Source organism: Sapajus apella, unplaced genomic scaffold (assembly GCF_009761245.1).
Source record: "Sapajus apella isolate SASKATOON/1434 unplaced genomic scaffold, GSC_monkey_1.0 scaffold43, whole genome shotgun sequence".
In the NCBI taxonomy this organism is placed as follows: domain Eukaryota; kingdom Metazoa; phylum Chordata; class Mammalia; order Primates; family Cebidae; genus Sapajus; species Sapajus apella.
In genome coordinates this window covers 8,762,907-8,781,296 of record NW_022436983.1, presented here as the reverse complement: position 1 = coordinate 8,781,296, position 18,390 = coordinate 8,762,907, and the positions used below count along the sequence as shown (strand labels likewise).

General features: G+C 51.9%; 1 protein-coding gene and 1 pseudogene across 6 annotated transcripts in view; both read right to left on the bottom strand.

Annotated features, from left to right (window-relative positions):
* KAZN (kazrin, periplakin interacting protein) overlaps positions 1-18,390 on the bottom strand; it is a 1,289,243-nt gene that overhangs the window by 38,895 nt on the left and 1,231,958 nt on the right. For all 6 annotated transcript variants that reach the window (XR_004275924.1, XR_004275923.1, XR_004275922.1 and 3 more), the window contains 5 exons: positions 9,451-9,656; positions 8,906-9,024; positions 2,414-2,645; positions 735-836; positions 10-176 (listed from right to left, as the gene is read on the bottom strand). Coding sequence is in view for 3 of the 6 variants with exons in the window: in XM_032301155.1 (XP_032157046.1) it covers positions 10-176; positions 735-836; positions 2,414-2,645; positions 8,906-9,024; positions 9,451-9,656 (826 nt within the window). In the remaining 3 variants the exon portion in view is untranslated. The remainder of the gene's footprint in view (positions 1-9; positions 177-734; positions 837-2,413; positions 2,646-8,905; positions 9,025-9,450; positions 9,657-18,390) is intronic.
* Positions 12,620-13,657, bottom strand: LOC116566587 (annotated as a pseudogene).

The window sequence follows — 18,390 nt, the reverse complement described above, 5'->3', positions numbered from 1 at the left end:
CGTGCTCACTTAGCTGGGTGGAAGACGGCACTCATCTCCTCCGCCAGGTGTCTCCGGAGGATGTGTTTCCCACTGGGGATGCCCAGGGCCGTGGCCATGGCCTCGGCATTGAACGTTGGCTCCAGCACCAGCACAGCCCCATGGACGCCACTGTTGGTCAGGTTGTCTGCGTACTCCTGGGAGCAAAGGCAGGGGGGCTGGTTAGCCTGCAGGAGCCATGCTGCTGGCCTGAGGGGGCTGCAGTTTTAAGTGGGACTCTGTCCCCAACAGCAAGTGCTTGACCCCCTGGGGACCAGTTAATTTGATGGTGAAGGGGAACCCCTCCCCCATTTTTTTAGAACCACAAGGGCAGGGACCACCTGTTACTGAGATGGCCCCTGACCCTAGCAGGAAGTCATCAGTATTTGTTAAAGAATCTCAACCCCAACTTGCTTAGGAGAGTGGGGCTGGCTCAGCCTCCCTACCCCATGTGAGAAAAGCATCATGGGGCTCCTATTTGGAAGGTAAGCAGTTCTCTCCTCCTGAGTGACAGGAGGCAGGTAATTTCTTGCTGGGCCTGGGTTAAGATGCCCCAGCCCACACAAAGGAGATATTAATTTGTGTGAGATTTGCCTATAGATTTGCATGTGATCTGCATATTGATTTGCATGGGATTTACATATTGATTTGCATGCAGATTTGGATGGGATTTGCATATGCCCAAGAACCAGCCCGACCCCCACCATCACCCTCACCTTCAGGTCAATGTCCCGAACCCACTTGAGCACCCGCTGGTTGGTCCACACCACAGGGTCAGTGTTCTGCGTCTCACAGCGGGCCCGGCGCTCCTGGAGGGCCTTGTGGAGAGACAGTCCGACAAGGCGACAAGTCAGAGGGACAAGGGGACACACAGAGGCCACGTGTGGAGTGGGGGCCCATTGCACCTCTTTTTTCCTGAGACGGAGTCTTGCTCTGTCGCCCAGGCTGGAGTGCAGTGGTGCGATCTTGGCTCACTGCAACCTCAACCTCCGCCTCCCTGGTCAAGCAATTCTCCTGCCTCAGCCTCCAGAGTAGCTGGGATTACAGGCGCCCACCACCACGCCTGGCTACTTTCTTTTTGCATTTTTAGTAGCGATGGGGTTTCACCATGTTGGCCAGGCTGCTCTCGAACTCCTGACCTTGTTTGTGATCTACCCACCTCGGCCACCCAAAGTGCTGGGATTACAGGTGTGAGCCACCAGGCCTGACCCTTGCACTTCTTTTTACATGTAACTGCTGTGATCTCCCACAACTGCCTCCTTAGCAAACTGAGGCCTGGGGCGAGGGCCCATGACCTTGTCACTCCTTGTCCTCGGCATGGCCTGGAGAAGGCACTGCTGCTTTCTTGCTCCACACACAGGAAGCTCTGACTTTGCCCAGAGCCACACAGCGGCACGTCCTGGAGTCAGAATGAAAACCCACGTGGCTGATTCCAAGTCCTCCCTCACCACCTCGCCGCCATATCACAGGCTTCCTGGGTCCCACAGGGACTGACCCCAGTGCCACGCACACAGGAGGTACACAGTGAATGCTTTCCAAGGGGTGTTTGAGAAGGGGGACAAAGGCCCCTCTTCTGTTCCTCTTCTCCTGACTTTGAATTGTTTGGGCTCTGACGTCACTCTAAGAAAAGTCACCTACCTGGAGTCAGCACCACAGGGCCCAGCAGCTCAGGCCCCCGGTGGCCTCTGCAGCACCCGCTTCACCACTCCCCACCTCAAAGCCAGCACCCCACCCAACAGGACTCTGCTGCCATGGATCAGTCCTCCGGGCCTTTGCCATGCTGTTCCCTCTGCTAGGTTGCTTTTCCCCTCATGTCTTCTACTGATCCCTGGGCTTCCTCCTTCACGTCTCAGTTTACTCACTGCTATCTCCGGGGAGCTGTCCCTGAGCCCCCTGGAGGCTTCTTCTCTTTCTTTTTTCTTTCTTTTTAAAATAAATAACAAACATTTAAAAAAAATTTCAAATTTTATTTTTTTTGTGGGTACACATAGTAGGTGTGTCTTCTCTAGGTGTTCATAAAGCCCTGGGCTTCCCTCACTGGGACAATGTCCCACAATATTGGCATCACCCACTTCCTTGTGGTTCTCTCTGATAAGCAGTGAGCTCTCCAAGGATGGGGGCTCCCATTCCCTTGCCTTGAGCACAGCGCTTGCCTCATGCCCAATAGGGGGTTGCTGGAAGGAAGGCGGGAGAGAGGATGTTGCTGGCTGACTGGATGATGGATGGATTGGTAGAAGGATGGATGGATGATCGATAGACAGTGGATGGCTGGATGATGGATGGATAGGTGGACAGTTGGATAGATGGGTGGTGGGTGGACGGATGAACAGACAGTAGATGCCAAGGGGAGGGGTGAGCAGGGGAAGGTGCCCCCACCCTGCGCCCTGATCCTCACCTCCCTGCTGAAGTTCACTTGGTACAGCAGCTCGATCCCCAGCAGGATGCTGACCTGGTGAAACTTCTTGGACACGTTCAGGTGCTTCTCCAGGTCTCGCTTCATCAGGGAATTCAGCATCCGCCCATCAACCAGGTGGTTCTGGAAGGCCTGGGAGTACTGGGACAGGCCGATGTCATTCAGCCAGGCCTTGGCCACCCAGTGATGGTCCAGCTCGGCAGCTTTGGACAGGCTGGGGAGGAGACACGGCCAGAGAGTGGATGGGTGGGGAAAGGCGGCAGAAACAGATGGACGGGTGGAGATGGATGGAGATGCAGAGAGAAGAAAAGCATTGGGGAAGGGGGAGGACCGAGAGAGCCACAGAGACAGATGTGGGCAGGGATGGAGCCAAGAGATCAAGAGGAAAAAAGAGAAAAGAGAGACAGAGCAGAGATGGGGAGAGAGGTGGATGGAGGAGGGAGACGGAGAGAGAGAAAGGGACAGGGAGAGAAGGGACACAGAAACAGGGAACAAAGAGAGAAAGAAGAAGAGAGAGACATTGAGAGAAAGAAGCAGAGGAATATGGAGAACGAAGAGGAAGAAGCAGAAAGAGAGAGGGAGGGGAGAGAGAGAGAGAGGAGAGAGAGAGAGAGAACCAAATTGAAGGGAACAGGAAGAGAAAATCTGAGAATCCCACATGCAGACGCAGTGAGGGTGAGTGGGGAGCAGAAGGGCCATGTGTGGCGGGAGGGAGCACCTCTGGGGACCCCGCCTCTCCGCCTAAGCCCCCCTCATTTCCCTGGGGGCCTCCACAGCATCCCCAAGATCCATAAAGCCTGGGCTTGGCCTGCCCGATTGGCACATCCCTCCCCAGCGCTCTGCGGTCTGTTCTCCTGTTTTGGGGATGTTGGGTGTCCCCTCAGGTGGGCCAGGCAGGTCCTGATCGTGTGTGAAGATGGCACTGCTGCCGTCCTTGCTCTACAGATGGGACGCTCTGACTTTGCCTAGAGCCACACAGTGGCCCATCTGGAGACAGAATTAAAGTCCACGTTTGGCTGATTACAAACCCTCTGTCTTACCACTGCACTGCCGGGTCTCAGATTCCCCTGTGCCCCACATATAAATGACCCCTGTACCACGTATACAGCAGGTGCACAAAGGCTTGAATTTTTAAGCCGGTGAAAGTGTGTCTGTGCATGGCTGTCATTCCTCTGCTAACCACACAGTGGCAGCCTTGCAGAAGGAACGAGGACCACCGCATCCCGCCTGCAAGGGACTGCAAAATGCTCCAGGCTTGACAGGTGGGAGAGCGCTGGTCTAAGCTGGAGCCGCAGGGGGCCACAAATCGATCAGTACATGAAAGGGAAAGTGGTGAGCTTGCAAAGCCACTCCACTCTGCTCCTGGGGCAGCAGCCAGAGACGGCTAGGCATGCCACCCTCCTGCTGAGGGTCCTGGGTGGGTTCTCTCTGTCCTTCCTGCCTTCATGCTTGGATATGCATTGAGCATCCCCTGAGCGCCCTGCTGGGGTACATGCTGCTATACAATGCGCTCCTTTTCCTTCCTAACCCTTCCTCTCTTTCTCTGGGCACTCCTGTCGCTGTATTACCCATCGCCAGGGCTCTGGAAGGCAACCTTGAGGGAGGACTCCCAAACTCTCCACTCTCTTCTGAGCATCTAAGCTCTGAGCTCTTTTCTGAGCTCCTCTTTCCTCTCTCAGCCTCTAACTGCCTTCTCGATGCCCCCTGGCTGTCACAGCCGTGTCATACTTAATGGCTCAGCTGTTCCCCTTCACTGTCACTGTCACCCAGGGGCCCTGCTTTGTCACCCAGCTCCCAAGCTGGTAGCCCGTCCTTGTCTATCGGTCACTCTGGTCAGTGCATCCTCTGTCCCCTTCTCACCTGTCCCAGCTCTAAGCTGCAGCCATCTCTGGTGTGGGTTTCTGCCACTGTCCCTGACTGCCCCCTGTTTCTTGCCTTGGCTTCCCTTCTATTCCACACTCCCCAGGACGGTCAGGGGGTCCTTCAAAAATGTCAATCTGATCATGCACTCCCCTGCTTAACACTCCGTGGCTTCTCTTTGCAAGAATAAAATCGGGAGTCCTTTGCGTGTTCCACGAGGGTCATCCGCACTGGCCCTGGCTGACTTCCCCTCTCCCAAGGCACATGGGGCTCGGGCTCCGGGGGGTCGTTTCCTGGAAGCACTGAGCTCTTCACCCGCCCCCCCCCCACTCCCCTTCCCGGCCAGGCTCCTTCCAGCCCCCCCCAGGGCTCACCCCTCCTCACCCCTTGGGCGTCAAATCTCCCTGTCCTCTGAATCCGCTGTCTAAAGCTGCCCCCAAGTCTGCTCACTGTCCCTTGCGCTTTCCTTCAACGCTCTAATCACTCATTGAACCTTAGCAATTAACTGGCGTGTCCACTCGTTTATTTTCTCTCTTCCCCACCTTAGCAGATAAGCCCTGCCTGGACAGAAACTGTTCATTGCCAAACAGCGCAGTGCTACGTCCACAGTAGACGCTGATGGAATGCTCGCTGGAGGAATGGCTAAGAGAAGGGTGGGCCCCCAGCTTGGCTTCAGTCTCCTTCCCTCTGTCCCTTGGCCTCCCAGAACCACTTTGGTCCACCGGGGGCCCCTTGTCTCCCGGCCTGTTCTCCACCCCACGCTCTTCCCCTGGTGAGCTCCTAGGGACTCCGCAGAGATGTCTGATCTCCTGGAAGTCTTCCAAGATGCCATGCTGGGTCTCTGTGCCCAAAGTCCCTGAGAGTTCCCATCCCCAGACCAGTCACACTGTGGTTCATGGCTATGCATCTGGCCAGCTGCCTCACTGGACAGTCAGCTCCTGGAGGGCAGGACTGGGGGTGGCTTATCTGTGAATGTCCAGGGCCCCTTCAGGCTCGGAGTTCACACTCACCAGTGTTTGTTTCACAGTCGAATGTGTGGATGACGGAGCAGGGCTGGGTGAGCGGGGCATTTGCCCCAGTCCACCTGGAGGCTGCCCAGCTGGAGCTCCTGAACTGGAGCCTTCTGGCCCAAGACAACCTCCCTTCTAGGATGAAAAGGTCCTGGGGCAGTACCCCTCCCAGCCCCTCAAGGACCAGGCTCAGCCTTGTTACAGGAGGAGCCTTCTCTCGGGCAGGAGGTAGGGCCCACAGCCCTCTGAATCAGATGCCACTGGGCCAGGTTTGTCACTGATGGAGACTAGAACGGGCTCCTCTCCTCTCTGGAGCAAGAGTTTGCTCAGCAAATCAGTGGTGCAACAGAGTTGGGGTGGGAAGCTGGGGAGGGGGCACCCCACTTAACCTACTCAAGAGAGGACCATCCATAATCAGCCATCTCCATCTGCATGCCCACAATTAATGTGCTTCTGCCCTTCAGAAATGTTGTCTTTTCGTTAATGTTGTCCCCATGGGGCCCCAGCTTGGCGATATGTTGCTCCCAGCTGTTGGTTTGAGCTATTTATTGTAAGAGCCCAAGTTGAAAAAAAGCATGATTTTAAAAGGAATTCAGACATTTTATAAAATTTGTCACTGTCCCTGAACTGGAGTCAGATTAGACTCTGAAATCTGAGAACACGCACAAAATTTAGACATCGTCTGGGTCACGGCACAGCACGGAAGATGGGGGGCTGTTCTGGCTCTATTATTTTTAGCTCTGGGAACTTGAACCTCTGGGTCTCTGTTTTCTCCTCTGTAAAATGGGGGAGAATCGTCTTTGCCACACAGAGTTGTAGGGACCAAAAGAGTGGAGAATGCAAAACCCCTAACACGGTCTGGGACACACCTGGTCTTCCATAAATAGGAGGAGGGGGAGCTGTCATTGTTCTTGTTTTTAACACAAAGGCGGCATGAGATACCAGAAAGGCAATGGCTTCGAAGTCAGGTCTTTGGTGGTGTGACTTTCTGCTCATCATTTCTCTGCACCTAACTGTCTCCAATTTTTTTTTTTTTTTTTTTTTTTGAGTTGGGTTTTTTTTTTTTTTGCCCAGGCTGGAGTGCAACGACGTGATCTCCGCTCACGGCAACCTCCGTCTCCTGGATTCAAGCAGTTCTCCTGCCTCAGCCTCCCCAGTAGCTGGGATTACAGGCGCCCACCATCACAACTGCTGATTTTTGTATTTTTAGTAGAGACAAGGTTTCACCTTATTGGTTAGGCTGGTCTCGAACTCCTGATGTCAGGTAATCTGGCTGCCTCAGCCTCCCAAAGTGCTGGGATTACAGGCGTGAGCCACTACACCCAGTCTTCTCCATCTTTAAAATGGGAATAAGCATGTCTACGCTGCATTGATGTGAGGATAAATAAAATGATATCCATAAGGTGGTGATGATACGTTGGCAAGGGGGTTGCTGGGTTTTGTCATTGGTATTTTGTAGATAAAGAGACCAGTCCCAGAGAGGGCAGCATCTTCCCCAATGGGCACACAAGACATCATGGCTGAAAATGTTCTTGAAGATGAACTCACTTGGAGTTCTTACCCCCGAGTCCATGGACCCCTGAAAGTGGGTGGGCCAGAGGGTCCCACCCACCAACCCAATGCAGTGAAAAGCTGTGAAGTTTTGTGTATTTCTTCCAGAGAAAGTGTCAAAAGCTCTCATTAGATTCTCTCAAGTGCCCATGAGCCTCGAAAGTTTAAAAACCACTGTCCTAATTTAACTCCCTTCATTTCCCAGGTGGGAAACAGTCCCAGAGAGGGCAAGCAAGTTCAGCTGGCAAACTGGAGACAGGCCAGACTCCCACTGGGAATAGAAAACTCCAAATAAGGCCTCTGCCTCCTCCAGGAAGCCCTGGGGGTGTCTAAGCAAGAGGTCCATGATCCCTGGCACCACAGACTCCTGCTTTCTGGAGGTTACAGGGTGCCACTGTTAGGGATTAAATGTCCCCCCCAACCCAATTCATATGCTGAAATCCTAACCATCCATGTGGTGGTATTTGGGGCTGGGGCCTTTGGGAGGTGATTGGATGAGGTTGTAGGGGTGCCCTTCATGGTGAGATTATTGTCCTTACAGGAAGAGATCCGAGGCAGCACTCTCTCCCCCTCCCTCTCCCTCCCTCCCCATGGGAGGACACAGCAAGAAGGTTGCCTTCTGCAAACCAGGAAAGAGTCCTCCCCAGGTCCCAGCCATCCTGGCCTCCCAGCCGCAGACTTCCAGCCTCAGAACTGTGAGATGGAAGTTTCTGTTGTCTAAGCCCCCGGGGGTGGCATTTTGTTATGGCAGCCCAAATCCCATTTAGGGGGAACCCAGGCAGTAGCCCAGACTCCTCAACTTTTCGAGAGGTGAAGCTGTCATCCCCACCCTGTTCAGTGAACACAGGCAGTGTTTATGGACCCTGCTGGGTGTGGGGCGAGGGGGCAGGAGGAATTTCCAACTTGGGTGACCAAGGATGGTGAGGGGCTTTGGGATGAAACTGGCTAGGAGGTGGGAAACCCAGCAGGGGTTGCCCTCATGACTCCTCCCCTGTCCCTCAGCCTAGCCCTGTCTAGGGTGGGCCAGTGTCCTGATGGTACTACTGAGGCCTGGCACTTTCTCCCTCTGAGTCGCACCCTACGTTTCTGGTCATCTCACCTCAGCACTTCCTGCCACCCGAGAATCACGCCAAGGGCCCCTCCCCAGCATACACATGGATTTGGTTTCCCTGCTCCCAAACCAGCCCGATTTTCCACCCCAACCCCTGCTTCTAAAAAAATCCACTAAGCTGCTTCTGCAAATTACGGCACACACCACCAGGTCTGATTAATTAACTGCACAAAAATGATAGGGAAACCAGTGAAGGACATAATTATGCGAAACAGAAGTGTCAGATTTACAAAGTGAGTTCCTCCCCTCTCCACAAACTCAGAATGGGGTGGGGCGGGGTGGGGGTGGGGGTTCCTTCCTTTTACCCTGTAGCCGCCCCTGCTCAACAAATTTTGCTCACAGAAAGTCGAAAGAGAGGCAGGCAGGCAGGGACAGGGGAGGGGTGGTGTGAGAGGCGGAGACGGGTGGCCGGGGGGGTACACCTGATGGGAAGGCCCTGCAGCTCCCAGGTATGCCCACTAAGAGAAGCCCCCCCTGCCCCGCCCGGCCCCCTCCTCTATGTGGGAGGTTTCACTGAGCCCACTCGTGCTTATTTGATCTCTGCCGCCTGCTCTGCCTCGCACCGTCTTTCCTCGCCCTGGAACGGTAAGAGCCGGCAGCAGACATCATTGTGGCCAGTGTGCAGAGCTGCTCAGGCTGGTCCCGGGAGACAGAGGAGTTCTGGGGGCTTGTGAGGCTCCCGCATTGGTTGGGGGGTGTCCTAGGGCATTTGGGGCCTCTCATCTGCGTGTGTCTGTCTCTCTATGGAGCAGGCTGGTCCAGAGCAGGGCAGGGGTGCGCCCCAGCCCCCTCCTCAGGGGCATCCCCGGACCATCTTAGTCACAGCCTGATGTCCCCCACACCTGGCCCAGCCCTTAGTGCCCCACTCCACCACCTGTGTGACCAAAGGCCTCAGGAGGACTTTTCTCCCTCCTCCCCTGGGGCCCCTCGCGGTGGCCTCACCTGCGGCCCGCCTCGGCGTCGCGGTAGTCCTCGATGGCCAGGCGCAGCTTGCGCCGGTGCAGGGAGCTGCACACGCCCAGGCCCAGCTGCAGGTCCTCGTCACTCAGGCTCAGCAGCACCTGCCCCCGGGAGGCAGTGTCATGTGGGGGCTGCGGGGTTCCTGCCCTAGAGGGGGTGTGTTGGCGGGGGGCTCCTTCCTATCTCCTAGCCTCCTTTCCTACAGTGGGGTCAGGGCACATGGAAACCTCTGCAGCTGTGACGTGGGCTGGAATTCCCGTCCAGGCAGAAAGAGCCCTTTCCCTTTGGCGGGTAAAGGAAGCTTGGGCCCATTTTCAGGATGAGGCAGCTGAGGCTCAGAAGGGCTCTGTGCCTTGCCAGGGTGGCACAGTGGCTGAGCAGGTACATCGGAGACTGATGGCATTGGCTGGCTTCTAGATTGCGCCTTCTCCTGACTCCAGGGTGGGAGCGGGGGGCAGGCCAGCTTCTGGGTGCATAAAGCTCACACAGGGAATGGAGGACGTCCCCCAGGGGCCGGAGTCACCTACCTTCCCGCTCTTCACGTTCTCCGTGCAGGCCTTGACGTACATGGGCATGGCCATCACCACCTCCAGCCAGGCCTGGACGGTGCCCGCCTTCCAGTGGGACATGGGGGTGGTCCTCACCAGCTCCACCTGCTGCAGCCGGTCCATCTGCTCCTCGCCTTCCGACAGGCTGAGGCTCTGCCGAGTGGGGCTGCACTGGCTGTCCGAGTCTGCAACACACAAGTGCAGGCCACGCTGGGGGACGAGGCTGCCGGGCGGGGGCTGGGCAGGCCACACCCCCGGAGGCAGAGGACGAAGGCCCGCCGCGCATTTCTTCTCTTCTAAATCAAAATGGCTTTTGGCTTTTTTGTTTTTCTGCCCGTGCTCCCACCACAGAAGTAATCTATGAAAAGAAAAGAAAAACCTTGTGCCAGAAAAAAAAATAAAACAGAAAATCAGATCACCCCATGCAGCTGTGAAAAGAAAATTGTGGGAAGCAGAAAAGTTCCTTTTTAAAGTTGCTTTTCTTGTTAAAAAATAAGTGTGCTAATAACTCTGTTAAGCCCTGCCCTGTGGAGCCGTTAAACATGCCATGCTCACAGGCACGTAAGAACACACTCTATGTCCTTGTACTTTAACCAAGATATCTGTGCTGGCCAGTGTGCCGAGCTGCTCAGGCTGGTCCCGGGAGGCAGCAGAGACTGTGAGCACATCCAGCACAAGATATCTGTGCTGGATGTGCTCACGGGCACGTCCCAGCTCTCCATGGCTTTTACCTGTTTAAAAAAGCTTTAAGTTATTAGCTAATCGGGTTTTAGTTTAGATAGTGAGGTCTGGCTCCAGCCAACTGAGATCAGACACGGCAGTAAGGACGACCTCAAATGCGTAAAAAATAATTTTGTGTGTTTTTCTTTGTATATTGTACTCTCGTGGCAAGATGGCTAGTGAGAGTAGCCTTCTTGCAGTCCAGGAAGTAAAAATTGCGTTGCTAAAAGATCCTTTGTCTCAGTGCTAATTTTTCTTTGCGGCACCGAGCATCTATTTCCAACGAAAATAAATCTTGGGACCCCGAACTCATTAAGCCAAAGGGAAAAGTCAAGCTGGGAACTCGGTCACGCAAACCTGCGTAAGATGGCTTCAGGATGAACAGCTACACACCTCCCTCACGTGTTGCCCACAAGGAAATTCCTAGTGAGCGCCGAGATATTTACCCTAAAGCGTGTCTGTTAAAATTCACCGTGACAATGTAGATGGCTAGCGTATCTTCACACAGTATTCACCCCTCTGCTCCCCTGGCACAAATGCGTATCTGACTTCCCCTGCCCCATTTATAAGATTCTACTAAAAATCTTACATAAAAATGCCGATTCCCTGGATTTTCCCCATCTGTCTATGTTACCTTATATAAAAATGCAGATTCGCTGGGCCAAAGGCACGCATGATTATTTTCCACCATTCCCCTCTTATATGAAAACTGTGTGCTTGTCAATATCCTGTCCTTTCCCCTTTAAATTTGGAGCCCTCTAAATCATCCTCAGAGAAAGGCATAGCTTGGCCTGGCATGGTGGCTCACGCCTGTAATCCAAGCACTTTGGAGGCCAAGGCTGGTGGATTACCTGAGGTAGGGAGTTCAAGACCAGCCTGACCAACACGGTGAAACCCCGTCTTAAATAAATAAATAAAAAGAGAAAGGCATAGCCCTGTCTCCCGGGCACGCGTCCTTAACTTCGACAAATACACCTCCTAAAATGACTGAGACCTGTCTCTTCATTTTTCTCCATTGACACCACCCAGAGACAGCCAGCTGCTAAATACTCTTTGGGATACAGAAAAGCCACACTTACAAACACACACAGACCCGCCTGCCTACAGGGTGCGCCCATTTTGTGATATGCCTGTTCGCTTTCGCTGTGAAGGACATCTTTCCATCTCAGTAGAGACCTGTAGTACCTTTGTGCTGCGAGGGATTCATCAGAAGGAGGCTCCGTAATGTATTTCACCTGCCTCCCGCTGATGGGCATGGGGCTTGTTTCCAATCTTTAGCTATTGTAAACAACACAGCGGCAGTCACCTTTGGGCAACCAGGTGATTTATTTTCTTAGGATAAATGGAACTCAGCTTCATTTCTTAATACACTGAAAGCAGTTTCTGGAGTGGCCCTCACAGACCAAATAAATAAATAAATACATAAATCCATCTACCAACATTTTCCAACCCCGCTCTTCCATCTATGGTTGGCTGCATCAATGCCTGGTAAATATACAAAGTTTAGGTTACAGAGATGCAATTCAGAGGGAAAAAGAATCTCTCTAAAACAGGATTAAATAAAAACCTAAACAGGCTGGGTGTGGTGGCTCACACCTGTAATCCCGACACTTTGGGAGGCCGAGGCGGGCAGAAGGCTTGAGCTCAGGAGTTTGAGATCAGCCTGGGCAACATGGGGAAACCTCACCTCTACCAAAAATACGAAAAAATTAGCTGGATGTGGGCTGGGCGCAGTGGCTCATGCCTGTAATTCCAGCAAGCCAAGGTGGGCGGATCATGAGGTCAGGAGATCGAGACCATCCTGGCTAACATGGTGAAACCCCGTCTCTACTAAAAATACAACAAATTAGCCGGGCATGGTGGCGTGTGCCTGTAATCCCAGCTAATCGAGAGGCTGAGGCAGGAGAATCGCTTGAATCCAGGAGGCGCAGTTTGCAGTGAGCCAAAATTGCACCGCTGCACTCCAGCCTGGGTGACAGATCGAGGCTGTGTCTCAAAAAAAAAAAAAAAAAAGAAAAAGAAAAAGAAAAAGGAATACACAGCAGGCACAGTGTAACCCTGACTGTGGTTTAAAAATTATACATAGATGTAAAGTGTATAATTATTACATATACTTGTATATTTACACAATATACTAGATGGTTAAAATCTAACATATAAAAATAGATATGAAGTAAGAGCTGGATAAACATGAAACGTCTGTCTAGTGGTAGGTAATTGTGCGACTGTGTGTGTGAATGTGGCGTGTGAGTGTGTGAGCACATTTGTGACTGTGTGTGTATTTGTCTCCCACGTTTTCTGCATTGACTATATTATGTTTGACACGGGGGAAAAAAGACAGCCTAGAAATATCACTTTTTCAAGTTACAAACCCCCTCCCTGCAACGCCTTCCCTCACTCCATTTTTTCTTTTTTTTTAAACCTCGATATTTATTTTCCATGAATCTTATATGTTGTTTAAGAGCCCACACAAGGACAGCTTAAGACCATTCAGTGGTTGCTCCTACCCATTCAGTGGCCTGAGCAGTGGGAGCTGCAGACCAGTCTTCCGTGGCAGGCTGGGCGCTCCAGTCTTCAGTAGGGAACTGCTGGGTGGGCACAGAGGGCACCTGCATGCCTTCAGACCAGACGGCAACCTCAGGCTGAGTGGCAGTGAACTCAGGGGCCGGAGCAGTCCATTCGCCCTGAAACTCCTCCTTGGTCACAGCCTTCTCAGCTGCAGCCTGCTCTTCTTTTTCGATCTCTTCAGGATCTCTGTAGAAGTAGAGATCAGGCATGACCTCCCACGGATGTTCACGGGAAAGGGTGCCACGCATGCGCAAAACTTCCCGAGGCAGCATCCACCACATCAAACCCACTGAGTGAGCTCCCTTGTTTTTGCATGGGGTGGCGATGTCCACATAGCGCAGAGGAGAATCTGTGTTACAGAGAGCAATGGTCGGTAGGTTAACATAAGACGCCTCCGTGAGAGGCTGGTGGTCAGCCCTTGGGTCAGTAACCACAAGCAGCCGTGGCTCCTGGAAGGCTGCCTGGATCTGGTTGGTGAAGGTTCCAGGAGTGAAGCGGCAGCAATTGGAGTGGCTACAGCGGCATCAGCAAACTTCAGCACGGCCCTCTGGCCAGTATTCCTGGGGGATCTAACACTGACATCAGCAGGGTTTTCAATGGCAACAATGGCACGAGCTGCCAGGAGAAGCTTCTCCCAGGTCCTCTTCAGATTTATGATATAGATGCCATCACTTCTCCTTTTATAGATATATTGTTCCATCTGGAAGTCAAGGTTGGTGCCACCTAAATGGGTTCCCGCTGCCAGGAACTTAAGGACATCCTCCTCCTTCATTTGCAGGACATCAAGGGCTCTGGACATTGTGAAAGTTTCCCTTTAAGTTACGACGGGAATCCAGAACAACGCCGTTTGGAGCCCTCGGCAGGTAGCGCAGAAAGCCCCTCACTCCATTTTAAACTCCTTGAGGGACTCTTTGAAAAGAGCTGCACATACTTGGTGACCACACACTCATCCATCATCCCCATCTCCATCAAAACCTGTCTCCCAAACACCTTGTGCCTCAGTTTCCCCTCTGTAATGCTAGCCCGGTACTGTTCTGTGCTGCCTGCCTCCTCTGTGGGCTGCTGTGAGGACTCAGACGGGGTGAGTGTGACAGGGCTGTCCATGCTGGGACAAGTACAGGTTGAGAGGTCACTGCCAACATGGTCGTGTTTCCCTTCTCAGTGGCTGAAGGCCTTTATTTTTCCCAGGGAAATGGCAGAGGGTGCAGAGAGCTCTGTGCAGGTCGCCAGTCTGAGTGACCTCCTGTTGCCATAGTACCTGGGAATTTGGAAACAGCAGCTGCCTCTGCAGGCCCACCAGGGCCCCAGGTTCCGGCCTGGTGAGAGGGCTGTCCAGCCAGGGATGCAGACCAGTGCCCAGTGCTGGTGCCTGGCTCCCATGGACTGGCGTGGCTTGCAGGGAAGTCTTTCTGATCAGACGCAGGACTCCAAGTTCTATAGGGATTGGAACAGGCACTGAAACAGGGCATCTTTCCTGGATGGGAGAGAGCTGAGAGCTCCCGGGAGGCCTCCAGCCTGGCGGGCTTCACTGTCTTTTTCCAGTAGCTGAGTCTCACCTCTGTTATGTGCTTCTGGGAAGAGGAGAGGTGACGTGTGGCCAAATCTGGTTAACCAAAGTTCCAAGACATGGCCCGTGTCATCCATGTGGACCAGGCTTTGGAGCTGAACAGACCTCAGCTTCAGGCAGATTTCCTGAAACCTCCGTTTCTCCATATATAAAATGGGAATGATGAGCGTATCTGCCTCCTAGCTTGAAATGAATGTTATCAACTCTGAATGGGAAGCTATGGGAGTGTGAAAGTTGCAGACACCAGGATGAAATCACTTTTGTCAGATCCAAAAGAATTAGAGCCCAAAGGCATGAAGGAGGGGAACTGATGCTTGCATATCTGAGATAAGGACTGTCTCAAGGACTTTCTAAAATAACCCCCCAAGAAATTCCTTCTTCGGGACTGCAGCAATTCAGATAAGATGTTCTCCAAAGACCGCTGCCCGGTAACGATGTCTCCGCCAATGAACAGATGCCAACTCTAGCTTTGAGCCTCCAGAGCCAATGAAGTCTGTTTCCAAGCAGCTTATGTGAACTTCTCTTTTTGCCAACAAAATCTTCCCTTTGCTGTCCCCTCTCCAGATGCACCTATGGCTTGCCACGGCTATGCTTCCAGAGTCTAATCCGTTTTGTTTACTCCCAAATACATTCATCATATAGGAATATTTTTTTCTGATGTCTCTTTTATCAGGCTGACAGGAGACACTTAGTCAAGGTGGCTACTAAAGGTGATAGAGGGCCCCTCTCCTGGGGCTTGGGCACTGTTTAGCCACATTTAGAGTTCAGCTGCTGCTGCCTCCTTCCTGCTACATTCCTGGGTGCAGCTTTGGTGACTTTGGAGGGAACAAGTCCCCCTGGTTGTCCAGGCTGGCAGGGCAGAAATTCACTGTCCCTGCTGGACTCCTACCTGGTCGAGATGGGAGGGGTGTGGCTCTCGGTGAGATGAGGGCACATCTTTCTGCTCTATGCCCAGGGAGGTGGGCTGCGGGTGTCTGCAGCCCTTGGCTACTATACGTCTCCCCAAGAAAGGGAGCTAAAGGGGCATGGGAAGGGGAGAAAGGAGATGGGAGCAGAAGTTAGCACCTGCTCCTGAGTCCCCCAGAAGAGGGGAAGGTTCAAAGAACAGCATCTGGGGAGAGAAAGGGTGCCCAGCCGCCATAACGATGGAAAGGTAAATTGGAAAGAGGAGAGCGAGAGAGGGAACAGAGGGTCAGAAGGGGATGACAGATACGCGCACAAACAGAAGCAGCAGATTTCTGGTGTGCATGTGTGAGCGTGTGTGCGTGTGCCTGTGTGTCTTTGTGAGTGTGTGTGGGTTACTTGGGTTATTTTGTGTAGCAAGCAGGCCTTGGGGCTGTAAGGAGAGCTGACTTTACAACTCGCATTATTTATGGAGTCCAGGCCCTAGGAATGCCAGAGGCCAAGCTGGGTTCATATGCACAAACCACACATTTTGGTTTCTGCAAGACAGCTATTCACCATCGCTGTTCACCACCGCCTCCCTCTCCCTCAACCCCGAGGACTCAGCGCCAGGGAGACTGTGTGACAGAAGAGATTGGGGGAGTCTAGCAGGCCTTTGGGGTCATAAACCATTAATTAAAGGCAGTTTCCAAAATGCAGGCATTAAGGGGCCAGATTTTTATGTCCGGATTCCATCAATCCTGGTTTTTGTTTCCCTCCTTCTCAGCCTTGAGAGCAGAAATAACTCATGTTGATGGCCAGGCTGCTGAGTCAGGGGCGCTGGCTGAGTCCCTGGTGGAAACTCAGAACCTACCACTAAAAGGTAGCCACTCTGGATCCTCCCAGAAACCAGGATGCCTGTGGACTTTGGAATGAGAGGCTCTGCCTCCTTCCACCCACCTCAACACATATGCATGCATGCACACCCCACCCCCAGAATGTTGGTACTACTGAGTGTGAACACTGAGGTCTCCCCTATAAGGGGCCTTTCAGAGGCAATTTGTTGGCCCAGAATAGAGGTCAGCAGACTATGGCCCGGGGCTGAATCCAGCCCTCCCTCCTGCTTTTCTAAATAAAGCTTTTATTAGATCACAGCCATGCCTATTTGTTTATTTATTGTCTGAAGCTGCTTTCATGTGGCAATGGCAGAGTTGAGTAGTTGAGACAGGCCCACAAAGCCTAAAATCATTACTATGTGGCCCAATGCAATAAACCACATAGAGAAACCCCTGGCTGAGAGGGTCCGAGGTTGGCCCTGGAATATGGGAGCCCTCGGTTTGAATCCCAGCTCAGTGGGCTACCAACCAGATGATCTTGTGCAAGCGTTTTACATTTTCTCAACCTCGGTTTTCCCCTCTGTAAAACGGGGATGATGATAACGCTTAATCTCACGTGAGGACGAAATGAGATGGTGTGCGCAGTGTTCAGCCTCGTGTCTGGCACAGAGTAGACACTTAGTGATGGAGCGGGGGCCTCTGTTCCCTGCAGGATTGTCACCTACTGTCCAGACTGCTCTGTCCAGTATGGCCGATACAAACCACGTGTGCCTACTGAACACATCACGTGGCTAGTTCACGCTGAGAAGTGACTTAAGGGCCGGGTGTGGTGCTTTAAGCCTATAATCCAAGCACTTTGGAAGGCAGATCACTTGAGGCTGGGTGTTCAAAACCAACCTGGCCAACATGGTGAAACCCCGTCTCTACTAAAAATACAAAATAATGGCCAGGCACAGTGGCTGACGCCTGTAATCCCAGCACTTTGGGAGGCCAAGGTGGGTGGATTACCTGAGGTCAGGAGTTCAAGACCAGCCTGGCCAACATGGTGAAACCCTGTCTCTACTAAAAATATAAAAATCAGCCGGGCGTGGTGGTGTGTGCCTGTAATCCCAGTTCCTTGGGAGGCTGAGGCAGGAGAATTGCTTGAACCGGGAGGCAGAGGTTGTAGTGAGCCGAGATTTGGCCACTGCACTCCAGCCTGGGTGGCAGAATAAGATCCTGTCAAATAAATAAATAAATAATAAAAATAAAACACATACTGGAGTTTGAAGACAGCACCAAAAAAAAAAATATTAACTATCTCATAATCATTTTTAAATTGATAACATATTGATCATATTTTGGATATACCACTTTAAATAAAATGTGTTATTAAAAGTCATGTCACCCGTTTCTTTTTACTTGGAATGTGGCTAATAGAAGGTCTAAAGTTACACATGTGGCTTGCATTAGTTTCTGTCGGACGGAGCTGGTCTGGATGGAAGATAACTTTTTCTTTGGTTTCAACCCTGGGGGTAGAGCCCGGCTAGGACCACTGCCTTAATGATTACCTTTGCAAACTTACTATACATATTTATCTTAACAAAACCTGGGGTTGTTCGGTCTGAGTTACACGCTGCCGCATCCAAGATTTTAATTCTATCCTCTTTTAAAACGCCCTCATTTAGACGTTGTCGTGATGATTATTTCATACTGCTAACGCTTGCTTAAAATCATGGACTTACATGTTTACCAAATTTCTTTGCTCATCATGTCTTCTTGTCCTCAGACCTTCCTTCTGGAATAACTTTTCTTATTCCTGAAGAACATGATTTAAAAGATGTTTCGATTAAAAGTGTTTTGGTAGTAAACCGTCACAGCTTTTGCCTATCTGAAGAAAGTTTATTTCACCCTTCTTCTTCAAAGGGGTTTTGCTGGGTGCACAGTTGTAGGTTGAGAGCCCGTGTGTTGTTTTAGCACTTGGAAGACGTTGTTCCATGATCGCAGGTCTTCCGTTTTGCTAAAGAGAAGTCTGCTGCAAATCTAATTTTGCTGTCATTAGCTACTTTCGAGATTTTCTCTTTGTCCTCGGTGTTCTGAAGTTTCATGTGGCTGGATGTGGATTTTTAAAATTTATTCTGAACAATATAAATTGTGCTTCCTGTATCTCTGTACCCCATTTTTGAATATTCTGAACCATTATCTCTTACAATGTTATCCCTTTTTCATTCTCTCTGTTCTCTCCTTCTAGGATTCCACCTAGACATAAGTTGGAGTTTCTTTTTTTTCCTGTCTTGTGACCTGGTGCTGTCCAACAGAACTTTCTGTGTTGATGAAAATCTGCTATAACCTTCACTGCCCAATAGG